Source organism: Phodopus roborovskii, unplaced genomic scaffold, assembly GCF_943737965.1.
Source record: "Phodopus roborovskii unplaced genomic scaffold, PHOROB, whole genome shotgun sequence".
Taxonomy (NCBI): Eukaryota; Metazoa; Chordata; class Mammalia; order Rodentia; family Cricetidae; genus Phodopus; species Phodopus roborovskii.
This window is the reverse complement of record NW_026126511.1, coordinates 43571660-43590960: the sequence shown is the minus strand read 5'-3', so window position 1 is coordinate 43590960 and position 19301 is coordinate 43571660. Positions and strand designations below refer to the sequence as shown.

Here is a 19301-nt window from a genome sequence, read left to right as displayed (position 1 = left end):
GGTCACTTCTCCATCTATAGTTTGTGTACTCCTGCTATGCAGTCCCATCCTTCCAGAGCAGCCTCTTCAACCCCTCACACACAAGTGAGGCTTTGGGCTGTTTTGGGGGTTTTTGGTTTTGTTTTGTTTTGTTTTTTTAAGTTTTATTTATTTTATGTCCATTGGTGTTTTGCCTGCAGTTGTATCTGTGTGAGGGTGTCAGGTCCCCTGGACCTGGAGTCACAGACAGTTGTGAGCTGTCATATGGGTGATAGGAATTGAACCTGGGTCCTCTGGAAAAGCAGCCAGTGCTCTTAACCCCTGAGATATCTCTCCAGCCCCCAAGGTCTTGGTTTTTAACATGAATAAAGCCATACTCGTCATGACAGCTCAAGGTCCAGGATTGTCTTTACAGTAGAGCTCCCACCCCACCCTGTGCCCATCCTCTGACCCCTGCCATGCTTTTTGTTTCCCTCCTCCTCTCCTCGGCTCTGCCACCAGAGCTAAAGGAAAGATCCTGCTTTGCTTTGGCATGAAGTCCAGCTCATCTGACCAATACCTCTATCTTCAGGAAGTCCAAAGTGAGGTCACAGGAGAGGAGCTGGGCTCAACTTAAAAGAGTTGCCCTCTGCCTCATGCAAAGGCCGGTTGTAACAGACTCCGTGTCGCCTCCATGACTGACCACGTGTGGGGCCTCTCCACTGAGACCCAGAAAGTCTGGGTGTGCAAATGCTGGGCTCCAAGAAGTGGAAGGTGTGGCTGGGAGCCTCCAGAGTGTAATCCCAGCAGATCCAAAAGACAAGTGGCTTGGAAAAGGGCCTTTTTTCACTCCCACTTTGTTCACCACCACAAACAAAAAGGCAGAATCCCTCCCTCCACCAGGACTTTCATCTTTCATCGATGGAGCTTTGATCCCCCCGGAGCAGGCTGGGCTACAATGCACTTTCCAGCTCCTTGCCAGAGTCCGTTGGAGGAAGGGTCTTGGTTCCTGGGAGGAGGGGTTGAAGGGGAGGGATTATTTATCTTGGCTTATGGTTCCAGGGATGTCAGTCCATCAGTGTAGGGGATCCCAGACCCTTTCCTCTGAGGAATAGCAAAGATTCCCAGGGAAGAACAGACCCACCCCACCATAGCTTCCCTTGTCCCTTCCCTATGCTGTCTGTGTCCTTGCTGGGGACTTGTCATCCTTTAGTCTGTGGTGTCCCTTCCCCCAAGTCTAGCAAGTATCCAGGAGTTAGTTGTTAAGGAGCCAGGTTAGAGACTGACTCCCAGGGTTCCTGCCTGGCTCTGCCTCTGTGTTATCTGTGACTTTTGGCACATGCCTTAAGCCTTGTCAAGCCTTAGCTTTCTCATGTGCAAGGTAAGAGTAACCCCAATACCTTTGCTACGTGCATAGGAAGAGTCTTACACAAACCAGTACATATAAGGTAGTCGGTCCAGTGTCTGGCCTGTAAGAAGCCCTCAATGACAGCTGGTTTGACTTCCTCCAAAGCCATCAAGGACTCAGCCTGTCCCAGCAGCTCCACTCCCTGGCACAGTGAAGCTGGGGGCTAGGCCTTTGATCTTTCACCAACAATGAAAGCTGAGAGATGATGGCTTAGAATAGAGTTTTTGTCTGCTCAGCCTATTCCCCTCAGCTCCTGGGGTGCTTAGGCATAGGTAGCAAGACCCTGCCTTTTCCGGATCAGTTCTTGCTCACCTCTCCACCCTCAGCACAGGTCTGGGCTATGCAGATGTCTCCAAATCTCTGGCAGCTGTCCCTGGACATTGGTGACGCACTCTGGGATAGGGATAGATGTGGCCGCCCAGGTTATTGGAAGTCATAGCACCCCTGTCATGGGAAGAAATGTTCGTGTTATCTTCAGGGAGTTTCAGGAGGGTTTTGGCTCAGGGTGCCCAGCTGCCAACCACAAAGAAAACATTGTCTTTGCTCTCAATGCTTGCTTGCCGTGTTCATGTTACCAACATGCAAGCATGCATTCCGTGATTGTTGAGGCCATGGCAGGAATGGCGTGTTCTCTGTAAGGACTGACCATTGATACTGTGACAGGGACCACAGTTCATACCTCCTGTTCCAACTTCTGTTAGTCTTCTCTGGAGCCTCAGAATATCTTAGCGTAAAGAAAGAAAACAGACACAGAAATACACATATCACATACAGACACACACACACAGACACAGACACACACACACACACATAGCAACACATATAAATGCACACACCCTCCATCTTGAAGGACAGGGGAGCTCTTGGAGATACTGTTTCCCATGCCCTCCATGCAAGGGTTCCCTAGGTCTTATGCACATAGGAAAACACAAGCCAAGGTTCCTAGCCAGGTAGGTGCATTGTAAAACCAGGGCAAAGACAAGTAGCCACACTAAGCCTCTCCAGCAGGGGACAATTTCAGACTTCAGCCTCTCTAAACCCCCTTAGCCCTAGAGTGTGTTGAAGGGGAGGTGCTGTCCACCCATAACGTCCTTGTATGGCTCTCGGAATGCTTTCTCTGCCTCACTTTGACCCGGCATGCCTTTACCCTGGCATCAGAGCCCCAGCCCTACCTGCGACCTCCTTTTCCCCTTTACTGGGAATTTGAGTTTGGAAGGAACTCAGCTTGTTCACTCACTTAACTCTCACTGGGTAGGCTAGCCTGGGCATTGCCCTTGCACTCTGGACCCAGGAGAATGTAGGGAGCATCATCTGGGCCTTGATTGTCCCTCAGCTAGCCTTTAGCAGCCTGGCCCAGCCCGATCCCCTGAGAGTCCATGCACATGTGTTTACACTTGCATTGTTGACGGGCCTCCAGCTGTCTTTTGGCAGAGGCATCAAGCATTCAGAAATGTTCAGATCTTTTCCACTTGGCTTTTTCCCTTAGAAGACATGCACCTTGGAATGTAACTCCAGTGTACCCCTTTATTCTATCAGCCATCATCTGAGGGCCTGGAATTCTGGTCTGGCACCAAGTAGTTCTGTCTTCTGGGGTGACAGATGAAGGACCCGTGAACTCTTTGGAGAGCTGGTGTTCCCAAGTTCCTGTGGGGTGGCCTTGAGTGACATCAAACTGAAAGAGCATGTGGTCACCCCAACAAGCTTCTGCTCCCAGAGACTGTGAGCTTCTGCTCCCCCTGAACAATCCCACCTGGCTGGGAGCTTGAAGGCCCCTTTGTACAAGTCCAAGCAGTCCCCAGCCAGGCAGGCCAGGTGCTCTCTGACATCCCACACACATCAGTACACTCAGGCATTGCAAAAGAGAAGGCTGGGAGCCAAGAGCCGCAGCACAGGGGCTCATTCCCCATCCCCCCAGAACAGCAAGCACCAAGGTGTCTCCAGGAGAGTTTGATTCTGGCCAAGAAATACTTAGTTTTCATTTTATCCTTTTGAAAGTAAATGCTAATATGAAGAAAAATAAAACAGTCAGCAGCCACATCCTTTGGGCTGTGAAGGCCACAGCTGTGGGGTATTGCCTAGCGTGAGGTTCCATACTTAGCCACATTAGGGCTTACCAGACTGCCACTTCCCAAGTACTTTTGGCCGCTGCTCTCTACAGCCCTACCTGCATCTCCAGGCTGCTGTGGCCCTCCCATGCTCACAGCAAGCATTTGATTTCCGAGTTCAAATCTCACCTGCCCCTGTTCATTTCTCCCAACTGCCTTCCTTCACCACATGCTAGAGAAATGACTAGGCTAGTCCAACCTTTTGATCTTATGACATGTCATTGTCATCTACAAAGTTCACTTTCAAAAACCTCACAATTAAGTCACTGTTCCCCACCTAAAGTGCAGGCCAGTATGATGGCTCCTTAGGTAAAAGCACTTGCTCTGTAGGCTTGACAGCTTCCTACCAGAATCCACAGTGGAAAGAGAACCAATTCCTAGAAGTTGTCCTCTGACCTCTTAGATACACTGTGTCTACCCTCACATACACATTATAAACACAATAATGTGAGTAATAATAAATTGGGGGCATGGTGTTGTCTGAGACAGGGTTTCTCTGTGTAACAGTTCTGGTTGTCCTGGAACTCACTTTGTAGACCAGGCTGGCCTCAAACTCACAGAGATCTGCCTGCCTCCCTAGTGCTGGGATGAAAGGCATGTGTCACTACCACCTGGCTAAATTTTTTTTTAATTGCAAACAATTTCATAACTCCATAAGCTTATAGTTTTGTGCCAGGCTACATTCTTAGCTAGCTGTGCATGTGGGCCATGGGTTGGACACCCCTGGAAATGCACACCTTGAAGGCTCAGGGGCAGGGCCCCTTCATTCTAAAGCAAGCTCCCACCCGATATTCTACACAAGATATTTTTTGATGTACCTGAGACCCAACAGCAGATAAGTAGGGTCTATGAGAAATGCAAGGCTGAGGAGGGAGTCTCTTGCTCAGGCCTTACAGCTAGCACATAACAGAACCCTGCCACTTCAGACTCACCTCTTCCTGGGTGCCCTGCTGACTCCTAGGTGGGGTCTCGTCATGTCAGATCACCTTGACTGCCATCAGAGGAGGGATGAAGAAAGGACACCAACAGTACCTCACCCTGGGGTGACAGAGCCAAGGCACAATCCGCTGAGACTTGCCAGCTTGCCTAGTTGGCCCATCTGGGAGGAGAGGCCTTCTCCCTAAGTCAAAGACTTCATTAGTTTGGGAACACAGGGACACTGTTGTTAATGATCTGCCAGAGCGTGTAGGGACTGGACAGTGCTGTTGCTGCAGGCTGGGGGGGAGGGTGTGGAGCGAGTTTCAGTAAGCTGGGAAGTTTTTTCCATGGTGTTGTCATTGCCCCCGTTGATTGAGCTATCTCTTTCCTTACAGGTGGAGAGAGACTTTGAGAGGGAGTATGGAAAGCTGCAGCAGTGAGTGTCAAACTCCAGAAGGGTGAGGTGGGAGATTGCTGGGGCATGTGCTTCCTGCCAGGTCTACCTGCCCTGCCACCTCCTGGCCAGGTCAGGCTCAGCCAGGGAGCCTCTGTGCCCTTTGTCCATTTACAGCAAGGAACCAAAGACAGCTCCAGCAGGAGACTGGCTATAGGAAGGCCATTGGTGCATAGGCTCTGGGTGGTGTGTGGCAGGTGTTGCACAGAGAGCGGCTTCCCTCCCTGCTAGGCTCACCTGAGGCCGAGAAGTGAGGCCCCAGTGCCATGAGGCTGGGTGCCCACCTTCTCCTTGCTTTTCAGGCTGGAAGAGCAAACCAAGCGCCTGCAGAAGGACATGAAAAAAAGCACTGACGCCGACCTGGGTAAGTGGCCCCACCCTGTGTCTGTTGGGGCAGAGGGAGCATAGGATGCCCTGTTTCTTCAGACCCTCGGGGCTAACTCAGAAGTCACTGTGCTCAGAAAACACCATGCCCTGAACCTAAGAAGAGACCCTAGAGAGGCCATTCTCTCTGACCTAGTCGCCACCTCCCACAGGGGCCTGCCACTCTCCTGCCTAGTTGGGTATGGGAACAGATGCCCTGAGCCCCTGTTAGGATGGTATTGCAGCCAGCAGAAGCCTCATTGGCAAGTCCCTCCCCTGCCTCAGTGTCAGGGCCAGAGATAAAAGACAGCACGGCCTTCCTGGCAGAAGTGGACAGCATGGCTCTCCCCTGGCAACAGCAGCTGAGCAGCAGAGTCGGCACGTAGAGCCCGGAAAACGTCACAGAAAGGCCTCTGTGAGGGACCAGCCAGAAGACAGTCAGGACTAGGGAGGGCTTTTGGCTGAAGAGACTTGTTCAGGAAGAACTAGGCCCAGGGGCCCAGTGACTAAGGCAGCTTGGGTCAGGGAGCATCAAGAGGCTGTGTCACTGAGTGAACATTTCCCTTACTGTCCCCTCCAAGCACCGGCCTAACCGTCTCTAACCCAGCACTGCCCCTAACCTCACTGTACCCTGTCTGGGAAATACCCACATTGCTGGTCCTCAGCCCCGTGGTTTGCCGTAACAGTGAAGCTGTGTGCTTGGTGTAAAGCCCCGAGAGCAGCGTGCCAGCATGCTCTGTGTAAGAGCAGCGAGTGGTACTACCGACAACAGCAACAGCAGAAGTAGCCGAAGCAAGGCTCCTCCCAAGTGGACCTCGACAGCTTCTCCACATTCCAAAGACAGGGATGTCTGCATGTCACTTTATAATAGGGACTTCATAGAGACAGGTTTGACTAGGGCAGCCCACCATCTCCCACTTGGCAATTTCTGGTTGAGAACCCACTTGCTCCGGGCACACATCTCAGTGCTAGGGATTCAACAGCGTCAAGACAGGAGCATCCATCATAGGAGAGAGGGCATGCAAGAAATCGGTAACCGTGTAGTTAGCGTCAGGCAACAGCAGCAAGGGACCATAAAGGGATGGGGTACTGCTTTAGATGGGATGAGCGGGGAAGCCTCTCTCAGGAGGTGCCCCTGTACCTGACAGGATGGGGGGCACTCCTCTATGCAGATGAGCCTGGGAGAGCATTGCAGCAAAGGCCCTGGGGTGGATTTGACCGTACCCCAGTGGTTGTGCTCACTGACCCAAAGGCAGAAGTAGAGTTGAGGACCCACCTGGCTCATTCAGCCACATAACATCATGGTATCTTTGGTAGTTACTAAGGGCTTGAAGAGCCTCAGAGGACATCTCCCTACTGCCCATCTTCATAACTTAAGACCAGTGGGGCACGTGAAATGTCCATCTTTTGTTTGTTTGTTTTGTTTTTTGAGACAGGGTTTCTCTGTGTAGCCCTGGCTGTCCTAGAACTCATTCTGCAGACCAGTGAACTCACAGAGATCCGCCTCTGCCTCCCAAGTGCTGGGATTAAAGGCATGTGCTATCTCTGCCTGCCTAAATGTCTGTCTTTAAAAGGAGGAAATCCTCTTGCCAGTCACCTGTCTTGAAGCAGAAGTTTTTTTTTTTTTATCTTTGTTTTTAAACCTCTTATTCTTTTATTTTTAAGTGTGTGTGTGTGTGTGTGTGTGTGTGTGTGTGTGTATTATGTATGTGTGCACATGAATTGCAGGTACCTTAGAGGCCAGAAGAAGGCGTTAGATTACCTGGAGCTGCAGTTACAGGCAGTTGTGAGCCCCTTTGTGGGTGCTGGGAGCTGCACTTGTGTTCTCTGGAAGAGCAGCAGGTTCTCTTAACCGCTGAGCCATCTCTCTAGCCCACCTGCCCATGTGGCTTGTTTTTGTGGCTGCTCTAAGCTAGGAAGCAGCTTGGGGCGGAGGGGGGGTGGAGGGGAGATGTCTTCACTGCAGCAACCGGTCTTATCTCGTACCTGACTGGCTGCCCCAGAGTAGAATCCAGAATCAGGTAGCACAGTAGTATCCAGATGCCATCTAAAAGAAAACCCTTAATAGGCTCACAGACTTGGGGTTGCCCCATTTTGCCAGGTACTAGGACTCAGCTGGTTTCTTACCCCTTCTTTATTCCTTCAGTAGACACTTTGAACAGCTTCTGATCAGAGAGAGAGAAATGTCTTGCCTGGGAGCAGCTGCCACTGCCAAAACCCTGGCAGAACCTCCCTCCTGTGTTTGGAAGGCCGGGCTTCTTGGTCTCTGCCTCAAAGCTTCCCTGCCAACCTCAAGGATGTGGGCTGGTCTGAACATGACTCCCACCTCACTTCTGGCTCCCCCTGTCCCCAGAGTAGGCATGTCCTGAGCCAGGGGTCAGGTTTGGGAGCTGGTCTGTTAGATGTATTTTGGGTCTGACTTTCATGGAGGGCCTTTACATCACTCCCCACCGCCTCCCCACAAGGCAGTCACTGGTACCGGCTTCCCAGACAGCCGAGGGTTCAGAGTGGAAACGCAGTGCAGGATTTTGTTTTCATAGAGACGTCACAACCAAGTAGACTTCAGGAGCCGGTGAGGAAGAGGCCTTGTCTGCAGGAAGTCTGTTACCCAACAGTAAAATTGGGACTGAGGGGTGGCTCCTGAAGCCAAGGGTCACTGGCTCCAGAGTGAGGAGCAGAGCACCCTTCTGAAGGGCAGCTTCCTCTAGCATGCACAGTCTGCATTCAGGGTCTGTCACATGGATGACAGCAGTGTCACCAGTGGGCTGGTGAGAGTACAGGATGCCAGGCCTGACCTGAGCATTCTGGGGTCCAGAACAAGGCCTGGACTGGGACACTGGTACAGTGAGGCTAGGCGCACACTTAGAGCACCTGTCCCTTTTGTGACCTCCGATTCTCCCAAGTTCCCAGGACAGGTCTAAACTCCTCACCAATGCTCTGAAAAGAGGGCCTTCCGTTCAGAAAAAAATGACATGACTCAGGGGTTTCAGAATGGTCAGTTTCTGAGGACTTGGGGGTTCTTCATCCGGAAGCTGTATTGGGACCTTGGAACACAAGAGAAGGTCCAAGATTGTAAGGTTTTCTCTAAGACTCAAAGGCTGGGGATTCTAGGGGTTAGACCACGTGGGCCATGGACCCACCACCACCCAGTCCCTGCAAGGGACCATGACCGTTACCTAGAGCAGGGACCAAGAATGGGTGTGGGGGATTGGATTTCACACCTGGTCATGCCCAGGACCGTGGCCTAAGCGAATGCAGCGCACTGGCTGTGTGTGGTTTCAGCAGGCAGGGGCCTGAGAACGTGAGGCTGTAAGGAAAGGAAAGAGTAGGTGGGAAGAAAGCTTTCCACTCGCTGATGACTGTTGAGATTTTCATTTTTCATCAAAAACTGGGGAGAAAACAGAAGACATTGTCAGACATGTTTGCAGTTCTGTGCAGATTTTTACCATCTTTTGACACTGCTGTTTGAGATCACTCCATAAATGTTTCTTCCTCCTCCATTCCTTCAACATTTCTGGCAAGTTTACCTTTCCAGTCCCCTCCCACAATTGGCCCTCTTTGCTTGGTGACTGCAACCCCCTGCCATCCTCCATGGCAGTCTGGGCAGTCCAGTAGGCATAGCCTCTTGTGGGAGGACCTGGGTACGGCAGGGACCTCTGGCAGGGTTTGAGCTTCTCCTCTCCCACATTGGAATGGCAAGGCCCTCCTCAGGAATGGATATGGGCTGTCTGGTCCACTCATTGGATGGCAAGGAAGGGTCCACTTGTAATCGGCTGGGAGGTGGGTCCCCCTTCATCCATTCTAAGTTCTAACACTTGCTAATATGGTGGTTTGGTGGTCAGCATCTTTTTTTTTTCTTTCTTCGTGATTAGTACAGTTACAGTGCCTTAAAATCAATAGCATCCTAAATGCTGTGACACTCAAGTAATAAGAAACAAAATAAATTCCAGCCAAGTGTGGTAGTACATGCCTGTAATCCCACCACTTAGGAGGCTGAGGCAGAGCATCACTGCAGATTGGAGGCCCATGTTGGCTACATAGTAAGACCAGCCTAGACTAAAGCATATAGTGCAGTTTAAAACAACAGTAACAAAACTCCTGTCTTCTATTGCTCCTCAGCCTTTTGGCCAAGATCTTCTGCTCTGATGCTCAGCCAGATATGTTCAAAAACTGGTGTGGACAGTGTTGAGCCAGCCTGGTCCTCTTCTAGGACCTCTGCCTACCCCTCTACAATTTCATGTACAAGTAATGGAAAGCTAAAAATGAACCCTAGATCAAGAGCCTCGAAGGTAACAACCGGGTCCCCATTCTCTTCAGGGCTGCCTGTGACCACTGGACAGCCCACAGTACCTCAAGCATTCACCTGCTGTGCAGTCCTGATAAGTGAACTAGCCCTGGGGTACAGTAGGGTACATGAGAGAGTTCAAATGGGCAGCCCACCTACAATACAGGTTCTTGTATTCTGGGATTATTGAGTTAGCATCTCTGGAGCAGAAATAACGTTACACAGCTTCCCACCTACCTGGGTCCCAGAACAACCTGGGAGTTTTGCTATCCAGTGATACAGTGCTTTATGCCTAGGAATTGTGGGAAACACCAAGGAGCGTGTCATGTGGCTTTTTGGAACCTCAGTGTTCTGGTAGCCATGGCACAGGCAGAGGTGCTCAAGTCAGACCCCTAGGCCAGAGGAGTCAAAGAACACTAAGGAGCCCTTGAAACCTGGTCATCTGGGAACTCACGGATCTTTTAACCTCTTCAACAGCCATGTCCAAATCTGCTGTGAAGATATCCCTGGACCTGCTCTCCAACCCACTGTGTGAACAGGACCAGGACTTTCTGAACATGGTGACAGCCCTAGACACAGCTATGAAGCGGATGGATGCCTTCAACCAGGAGAAGGTGACTAGGTCTTGTTGCCAGTGGCCAGTGCTCGCCCCTTTCCCCATGGTCCCACCTACCTTCGGTGCCCATAGGTTGTAAGTGGTGATGCTGAGGCCTGATATCCCCAAGCCCAGCTCTTCCCCAACCAGGCTGGTCAGTTGCCCATGTCTCCTCTGTGAGGCATACCATTGAGGGGCCACAGTAAAGCCAGGGGGTGCTTAGAGCTGCTAAGCTCTGCAGGGCAGCTCCAGCCACCCATCCCTCCACACTGAGCAAAGCCATTACAAGCCTGTGCCAGGAGAGCCGACAGGAAAACCCTGGCTTGAGACTAGATGTGACCCTCAGGTTTCTGGTTGGCCTCTCCACCTCCTCTGGCTACAGAGTATGGATACTGTGTTGCCTATTCCACCTCTGGCCCAGCTCTCAGGATTCTGGCTTCTGAGGAACCTGGAGCCTCCTCTTTGAAGAAGAGTCTAGATCTCCTAGTTTGAATGTCATTGAATTCTTTTTTTTGACAGGTGAACCAGATCCAAAAGACGGTGATTGAACCCCTGAAAAAGTAAGTAAGTTTATCCAAGGAAATGGGCCTCAGGGCACCTGTGGGAAACACTGATCAGCTAGCCACTTGGGAACCAAGGAGCATGTCTAGCAGTGTGTCTCCAGCTTCCCATGACAAGGGACAGCAAGGACACCAGCCATGCATCATGCCCCATGGTTGAGGCTCCTGGCTGCTGCAGAACACCAGCACTGTCTAGTCAATCGGTAGGGGATGGGACCAGACACTGCCCTGGTGGTCTTTTGGTCCCTTCCTCTTTGCCTCTGGTTGGGCCCCGTGAGGCCCAATGCTGCCTGATTTCAGCTAGCAGAGATCCTGGCCAGCACTCAGCAGACATGAGCAAGGCCTTTCATCTCGCAGCCGGCCTGGGATGCAGCTGCCTGCAGCGCTCTGCTTTGGAAATGTGGGGGTGGCCGCACATGGGAAGGGCGCAGCGGCAGCAGCCACCGCATCCTGCTTGGGAAGGTCCCCTTACTTTGTGATCTGTGAGAGCAAGGAGTTGTGTGGGACTCCGCCTTTGGTCCTGCAGGCCCTAGTCAAGGGTCAGACAGGCTTGTCCTGTAGGTCCCCAGGGGAGGAGGCTGGCCCAAGCCTTGCCTTGAAGCTCCTGAGTGCTTCCTCTCTGCTGGCCTCTCCCAGCCTGCTCTGACCTAGAAAGGCTGCCGCTCTGCACCAGCAGCTGCACTTTATTACCTCTTCTGTGGTGGTCCCTGGCAGTTGCCTTGCCAGGGCTGGGCAATGAGCCTCTGCTTCATTATCATTAGGCCAAGATCAAGCTGGAGGGAGATGAAGAGGAGTTTTTGATCCTACAGTTTTTGGGTGTTGGGGAGTGCTGTTATTCCTTCCCAGTTCAGGTCTGGGTGTGGGATTAGGAAAAGCCCTCCTAGCCTTGTCTGCCCGTCTTCCCAATACTGGACCTGCAGAGCACCTACAGCTGCCATAAGGCCAAGCCTGGCCCATGCCCACCACCCCAGCCTCATCAACTTGAGCTCTCAAACCCCTCCCTCAAACCACAGGACCTGCATGGATGGGGACCTGAGTGCAGAAGGAGCCATTCATTTGGTCTGGTCTCCAAGACAGGTTCAGAGCTGGGTGGAAGGATCTCAGATAAGTCTGCTGTGCCAGAAATACAGGGGACCCAGAGGCAGCCACAAGCACCCAGGGTTGGCAGAGTTTGGCAGCACTGCCAGCTCAGAGAACTAGGGGGTTGACTACCTTCTCGATTTCACAACCAACGAGGCGGCATTGAAATCGGATCCCTGGCTTCTGCAGCCAAGTAGAGAGAAACCCCGCTGCTTCCCACCATGCTAGCAGCCCACCACCTGCCAGGAAGGTGGGGGCGTGGCAGAGGGGGCGGCCACCATCTCCGCCATGGATCCGCTGACCTCTGTGTGAGCCTCAGGCCTGGCTGGCTCCTGCAGCCCACAGCCAGCATGCAATCCCCCACGACCACAGAAACCACCACTGCCTGTTCCCTCCTCCCCACTTGCTTCCTTGTGTCAGGAGAGAAGCTCCCAGGGACCCCAGCACCGGAAACAGGAAACTGCAGCTTTCCTGTCCTCTAATGAAGATCATGGCCACCCTGTTGCCCCCGCAAAGGGGGCTCGGTCTCTAATCCCCCAGTCCCTGGGTTGTTCACATGTCGGATGGGATGCTTTCAATTTCCCTTTCCTGGTGGGTGGAAGATCCCGGCTGTGTGGGCACAGATGAGGAATGGCAGGCATTCCCCACCAGGCCGGCTGCTCCCAGCCCACCTCCCAGCCGGCCTCTTTCCCTCCCCGCTCTTCTCTCACCCCACGCTTTACCTCCCTGGGGAGCAAGCTTGGTGTTGAACCCTATGCCAGGCACGAAATGGGCGCCTCCGAGGTTGAGCTCTCTGAAACCCTGGTGCAGACCTAGGCCTACCCTCTCCCTCCCCCCACTCCCCATCTTTGAAGATCATTGTGAATCAGTCCTGGGCACTTAGAGACTGGGAACTCAGGCCAGTGAGCCCAGGGTGTGTACTGAGCAGGGGCAGGGTCCCAGCCTCCCGCACTGACCCAAGGGTGTCCAAGGGTGTGGTAGAGTCTGTCCCTGAAATCAGGGTTAGTTGCTTGAAGGTGTATGATTTGAGCAGGGCCAAGGAACAGAATGTGGTCAGTCTCTTACCGCTGATTTATCTAGGGGCAGCTGAGGCTAGCAGAGGACCTGGCTTCTCCACCGTGTGGAGTAGAAGGAAGTACATTTTGTGCCTTGAGGAGAACTGGGCCCATGTGTCATCATTGCCAGGAGGTCAGCATGAGGTCCCATGAGCATATCTGAGAAAGCTCCTGGCACAGGGGACCAGCCTGTACCCGTCTTCACCTTCTGCACCAGCACCCTAGTTAGTCCACATCTAGAGAGGATCCTGCTATCAGGTAACTGGCAAGAGCTGCCCTAGTAGAAAATACAGAAGTGGGGCTTGATGGAACAGTGAGCAGGAATTCTGTCCTGCATCACCTTAGGCTAGGCACTCTTCCTACAGGTAACGTTAATAGTCCCCTCAGATGAAAAGAACCCCACACCTGTCCCTTGTCTCAGGGACTCCCAGTCCTAGGTCCAGATTTCCCTGTTGGTGACTCATGTACAATAGCCTGAGCCCCTCATCAAGCTCGAGTTCTCAGTCAGAGTTTGAGAAGAGCTGTTTTAGGAGACAGATCTGAGGGAGACATGCAAGTCACCAAAGGGCAGGGGCCTCTAGCGGGGCAGCAGGACAGTTGCGCCTGCAGAGAGAGGGTGGTGATCTTGATCCCTGCGGGCCTCTAAGTATGCTGTTAAGTAGTGGTGTGTGGACACCACACACCCCTGGTCTGTGGTAGCCTTGATCTCCCAGCTCTGCACTTTGACCTGCACTTGCAATGTGTGTCCTTCATGAGCTGGCCAGGTTATCGAGTATTAGTATAAATATTCCTGGTAGGTGTGACTTGGTCTTGAAGAGGACAGCCATGGAAAGGGACTGGCTATGGGCTACTGTCCAAGTCATGCCGAGACAAGCATGTACCCAGGGCTGCATGACCAACTAGCATTGCACCAAGGCCATTTCACACCTACAGGGTGCCCTTCACACCCTGCTTTGTTTCTTGTGATGCCCACCTTCCCTCCCCTCCAGAGGCGAGTGCCAGTGAGGGAAGAGATTGTGTGGCCTGGGCAGGAAAGAAGGCCACCTCTGCCTCCTGTCTGCCCCTCATTCTTGCCCTGTCTCTGACCCTAGCCCTGGGGCCACCCAAGCAGCAAGCTGCTTCTGACAACCGGATCAGCTGCTGGGGCACTTTGTTCTCCTGGGATAGAGGGAGGGGCAGGGTGGTAGGTTCTCAGGCCCGGGGCACCTGTTCCCTTGAGCCACACACTGCTCAGCTGCCCAGGAAGGGAGAGGGGCTTCAGAGCAGCTGAATGTCCAGGCACAGCTGCCTTGACCTAGGCGATGTGACTGGCTCCTCCCGGTGGTGCCTGGTCCCCACATCCATGTTGCACAAAGCCCTGTGGGTTCATGTCTTCTCACTGTTAAAGCACCTGTCAAGTCTTGGTTTGATTACCCTACAGAAGGCCCTATGGCTGCATCTTCAGAGAAATTCTGATAGCCTTGGCCCATTAGTGTTTTTGGCAAAGTGAGCCTGCTTAGAAGGTTAGGTCACAGGACTGGTTTCAGTGGCCTTTGAGGAAGCCCTTTGTTTCACGGTGATCTGTTCCCTGAGTGTGTTGCTTATACGGGGCACCCTGATGCCTGGCCAGGTTTACATTCTCTGTTCTCCAGCAGGAGTATTCGTTACTGCCATCTATGTGTCCCTGACTTGAGGCTTTACATACTGAATTCATGATCATGTCCTGCGAGAAGCAGAGGTTGGGAATGGTGCCTCCTGTGGGGTTGGAACCTGCCCTAAGCATTCACATGCTCTCTCTGGCCTCAGCCACTGACTGGGGTCCCAGTGAGAAGATCCCCATCCCCCTGACTTTGTCTGCCTGCTTTGTCACCCTCTCTGGACTCTTCCTGGATAAATTGACTCTTCTGGTCCCGGGTCACCAATTGTGTCTCTCCGCCTGAGTAACCAGAGGCATTGAATCTCTTGGTTGCTTCTTCGTAACATAGCAGGCTGTCAGAGCTCCTGGCTGGCACAGTGGGCACTTTGTGGTATGGCAGGAAAGCCTTGTACATCACCTAGGTCAGCCACAGCCCTTCCAGGCTTTGCACACCTGCTTTTTCTCACCTGCTTACAAGGTTGCCTCTCCTCCAACCTTCCTCTGTGTCAAGAAGAATGTTTGCTCTTTCCTGGGCCGTTCAAGACACAATGGCCCTTGGTGGGGGAAAGGTGGGCCTAGTGATGATAGTTACTCAAATGCCAAAGCATTTGGGGTTCAGCCCTCTCTGAATGGCCAGCCCTCTGCTCTGAGTGGTCATGTCATGCTCCTTTTCAGTCATGTTGGGTAGGAAGCCATCTTCCTAAAATGTGGTTTTTTTCCCCCTGTTCTTTTAGTGGGAGGACCACAGCATTTGTTTCTCCACAGTGTGAAGGACCCCTTAGCTGGGTTCTCTCTTTTATTTTATTTTATTTTTTGTCACCCGTCAGTGGCACTGCAATGTGGTAGGCAAACTTGGACACTAATGGTTCTTTCTGGGCTGTTGCTACCTGATTGTGGCCTTGGCCGCCCATTTGCTTATTTTGTTTTGTTTTTTAGTACATTCAGGAATACCCCAGCCCTGCCATTCTCTATGCTGGGGCTCAGGCTGTGTAGGGAGACAGCCACAGGACAAGGAGCGTTCTCGCTCACAGCCCACCATTGGGGTCTAGGGAGAGCCCTTAGTGCTGTCCGCTGTTCTCCGTGTCATCCCACGGCTTCAGAGCCCTTGTGGATCTGGCACATAGTAGGCATGTCATTGTGTTTTTGAGTAAGTGGTGACTGTCGAGTACACCCGCACATGACAAGCCTGTTTCCAACCAGGCTGTGCCCAACAGGTTTGGCAGCGTATTCCCGAGCCTCAACATGGCAGTGAAACGGCGGGAGCAGGCCCTGCAGGACTACAGGAGGCTCCAGGCCAAGGTGGAGAAGTACGAGGAAAAGGAGAAGACTGGCCCAGTGCTGGCCAAGCTCCACCAGGTACGGAGGGGAGAAGGCGGGAGGGGGGCACCGAAGTCACAGGGTAAACAGCAGCCATTGCCTTGAGACCCAGGACACTAGGACACTAGTTATCCCCGCACCGTGCCCCCTTCGGTGACAGCCCTGACACCAGCGTCTTGTTCCCCAGGCCCGAGAAGAGCTGCGGCCTGTACGGGAAGACTTTGAGGCCAAGAACAAACAACTCCTGGATGAGATGCCAAGGTTCTATGGCAGCCGACTTGACTACTTCCAGCCCAGCTTCGAGTCCCTGATCCGGGCACAGGTGAGGAGAGGCTCTTCTCTTGGGAAATAATCTTTGTAGGAACCCAGACAGCAGCACCTCCCCGCCCCAGGCACGATGGGAATTTATGTGGTACCCCAGTGAGCCCTGGTGCCCAGAACTGATACTGTGCTGGAATTTCTCTTGGGCATCCTCCATTACCAAATCCATTTAATCCCAGCCCTGTGGTGGACAAGATTTCTTTTGGTTTAACCCTTTACCCCTTGAGTTCTTCCTACATTCAAGCAGCAAGAGCCCAGGCTGCATCTTTAACTGGGCAAGTGTTTTGCAGAGGTGGTTGGGAGACCAGTAGAGTGAATGTCTGAGGACCCAACAGGAGACTGCCATTAGCAAGAGTCTGTCCACAGGAGCCCTGAGTTTCCTAGGGAGGGGTCCTGGACCAGCTCTGAGATGCTGGCCAGGAGGTATAATGCTCCCCCTGGTGGAAAGACAATAGAGTGCAAGCTGGTATGGGAGTGGCAGCCAGAGAGTAGGACCTAGGCCAGGGCCCAGTGTCTCCTGCCACTGGGATGGAAGGCCCAACTGGGATGGGATGCAGCTCCTGCCCTCCCCTCCCCATTCATCTTCAGGCAAATTTTAGCTAGGATTGTTCCCCCACTGTGCCGGTGGGGGAGACAGTGGTACTGAAGCCAAGAACAGGGTCTCCTCCACACGGACTCCCCACAGCTGATCACACGCAGGTGCTGGCTTCCATTCGGGACCTGTGCCCTGCTTGTCTTACCTGGGCCTCTGGTGCCCTCCAGTGGACATGATTTTCTTGTTGCTTCCTCAATCACAAATTCCCTGAGTGAAGCCTGATCCACACTTCTATTCCTTTTCGAAATACACCCAAAGCCCTGGGCTAGAATGCTTGACATCAAGAACCCCAGGCAAGGTTTGTACTGGAGCCTACGACGTGCTGTGCCCCTGTTTTTCAGTCTGGCGCTCCCCAGGGAGTGAGAGAGACTGAGACAGCAAAAGTGGGGGGTGTTCTACTGCTGCCCCTGCAAGCCAGGGCCGCTTCCAGCTGTTGCACCCTTTGTTTGCATGAGGAGAGAATTTAGAGGGGAGATGTTAGCCTGCCCTCCCTTGCCATGACACCTGCTTCTGCTTCCAGTGACCTGTGTCCACCGTCCCCACCCCAGATCCATCAAAGAGGCTGCAGGGTGCCGAGGCAATGGGTTACCCTGTAACCAAGCAACAGGATATCCAGGGTTGTTTACCACCTCCCCTGTGCCAGCATCCTCCTCACCCGGCTGCTGCTGTATTAGTCACTAGAGAAGTGAGCATCCCGGTGACTCACCAGGCAGTGTGGCCCAGGCAAGAAATTGGGGTCCCCCAGCACTTGGCCCAGTGGAACCCAGCTGTGGTTTCTGGAGAACACCACTTCCCACTGGCCCTTGCCGCACAGCCACCCTCCCGGGCTTCCAGCTTCTCAAATGGAAGGAGAATCCTGGTGCTTGAAGAACAGGGTGTGGAACGCTTTGATGAGTGTTCACTGTCATGTTAGGAAGTGGAAACTGAGGCAGAAATGGCCTCTGACCTCTGTAGAAGTCATTGTCTACCATCTGGAGAAACTCCTCTACTCTTGGACCCACCTCCAACCTCTCACCCTGTCACTCACACCACATCACTGGTGCTTTCCTTCTAGGCAACTTAACCTGGATGTGATAATGAGTAAAAGTGGGAAAGCGTAGAGTCTGGGAAGCTGTCACCTCCCTCGACTTCTAGAACCAGCTCTCCAGGCTTGGGGAACCAATGTCTGCCATGTCTTTTGGGTTTTGTCTATTTGTTTGTTTTGGTTTTTGTTTTTCTATGACCAAAAGCCCCTGGCTTCTCCCAGCTTAGGAAAGCAGTAAACCCAGGCCTGCCCTTGGCACAGCCCCCTTTCCATCCTGGATGTTTGGGGAACCAGGGGTTTAAAGGGGAGCAGTTCCTTGACAACCCCATCCCCCAAGGAACTACTGACTCCCAACTACAAACTTCTCTACAGTAGATGTTCCCCAAAACCTCAGCTGTGATTCACCCATCCCTAGGCTGCCAGGTGATAGGGTGAGAGCTGGGAGATGGTGATGGGGCAAATGAGAACCCCCGTGGCCTCCCCCTTCATCAAGAAGCAACCCATAGACCCAGAATCCAGCCCTGCTTGTACTTCCTGGCAGCCTCACTGAGTGGATGCTGTGTAGAACTGAAACCCAGTTCCTGCCTACAACTCTTGCCTCCTGCCCCCTCAGGTTGTATACTACTCAGAAATGCATAAGATCTTTGGAGACCTCACCCAGCAGCTTGACCAACCAGGCCACTCAGATGAGCAGCGAGAACGGGAAAATGAGGCCAAGCTAAGTGAGCTCCGAGCCCTCTCCATCGTGGCTGATGACTGAGCCCTTGTCCGTCAGGAGTCCTCAGACTCCTTGGGATACAGATGACATCTCTATAGTCTTTGCTAGCAGGCATGGATTCATGGACCTCCCAATGGCTTGCCAGTTGGATACAGGTGGCCACTATGCTACCTTGCCAGTCCTCAGACTTAAATGTCTCCATGTCCTTGAGCCTGATACTGGGATCCTCACAGGCTGTTGTGTCCCCTACCCAATGCTAGTAAGCAGTGTAGAAAAACCCCAGGGGCCTTTTTACTCCCAGAACCGTCCAGAATGTGCTACAGTGTCAGGCCAGCAGGAGCTTCGGCCTTTAGAAGGATCTGGGCTTCCTGTGGAACTTGGGGACCTTAGCTCTGACTACCTCCAGAGGACTACTCTAGGGAATGAACCTACCATCCCCTCCCCTCGTGACTCTTCAGACTGTTGGGTGAGATGTGGTGCCCTGGGGAACAGAACTCCGGTCCCTCTGCTGCAGTGGGCCCCTCATAGCAACAAGACCAAAGCTGGTCCCCTGCAGGTCCAGCTAGGGACAAGCCCCGGGTATTTCACTTTCCCTGGCACATGGACTCTGTTTCTAGCTCTCCATTATACAGAATGTCTGTCACACATTGACCCGTAGGCCCCAAAGCAAGGCTTACATCTCACCTGTGTTGTTCAAATTTTATTTTCAAGTAAAGTTTCCAGTAAAACATTAGTGTGCTGTAACTGATATCATGGAAGAGTACCACAACTCTGCCAGAACCCTGCCAACTTGGCAGAGGGCCTTCATTCATTCAGTCACAACCTGTGGTAGCTCACTGCCTGCCTTCTAGAGCCTTCTGGAGAGAACCGAGGATTGGCAAGCAGGGAGAGCACAGGCAGCTTGGAAAAAGAGGAGAGCTACAAAAACAC

General features: G+C 52.7%; 2 protein-coding genes across 2 annotated transcripts in view; both read left to right on the top strand.

Moving 5' to 3' along the window:
* Positions 1 to 19104, top strand: part of Bin3 (bridging integrator 3) — a 38731-nt gene extending 19627 nt beyond the window's left edge. The window contains exons 3-9 of the mRNA XM_051195445.1: positions 4785 to 4825; positions 5146 to 5207; positions 9969 to 10105; positions 10606 to 10646; positions 15611 to 15752; positions 15901 to 16035; positions 18267 to 19104. Coding sequence (XP_051051402.1) covers positions 4785 to 4825; positions 5146 to 5207; positions 9969 to 10105; positions 10606 to 10646; positions 15611 to 15752; positions 15901 to 16035; positions 18267 to 18413 — 705 coding nt within the window. The 3' untranslated portion in view covers positions 18414 to 19104. The remainder of the gene's footprint in view (positions 1 to 4784; positions 4826 to 5145; positions 5208 to 9968; positions 10106 to 10605; positions 10647 to 15610; positions 15753 to 15900; positions 16036 to 18266) is intronic.
* The window catches only part of Reep4 (receptor accessory protein 4), an 816909-nt gene that overhangs the window by 430209 nt on the left and 367399 nt on the right, over positions 1 to 19301 (top strand). The gene's annotated exons all lie outside the window — the stretch shown is intronic.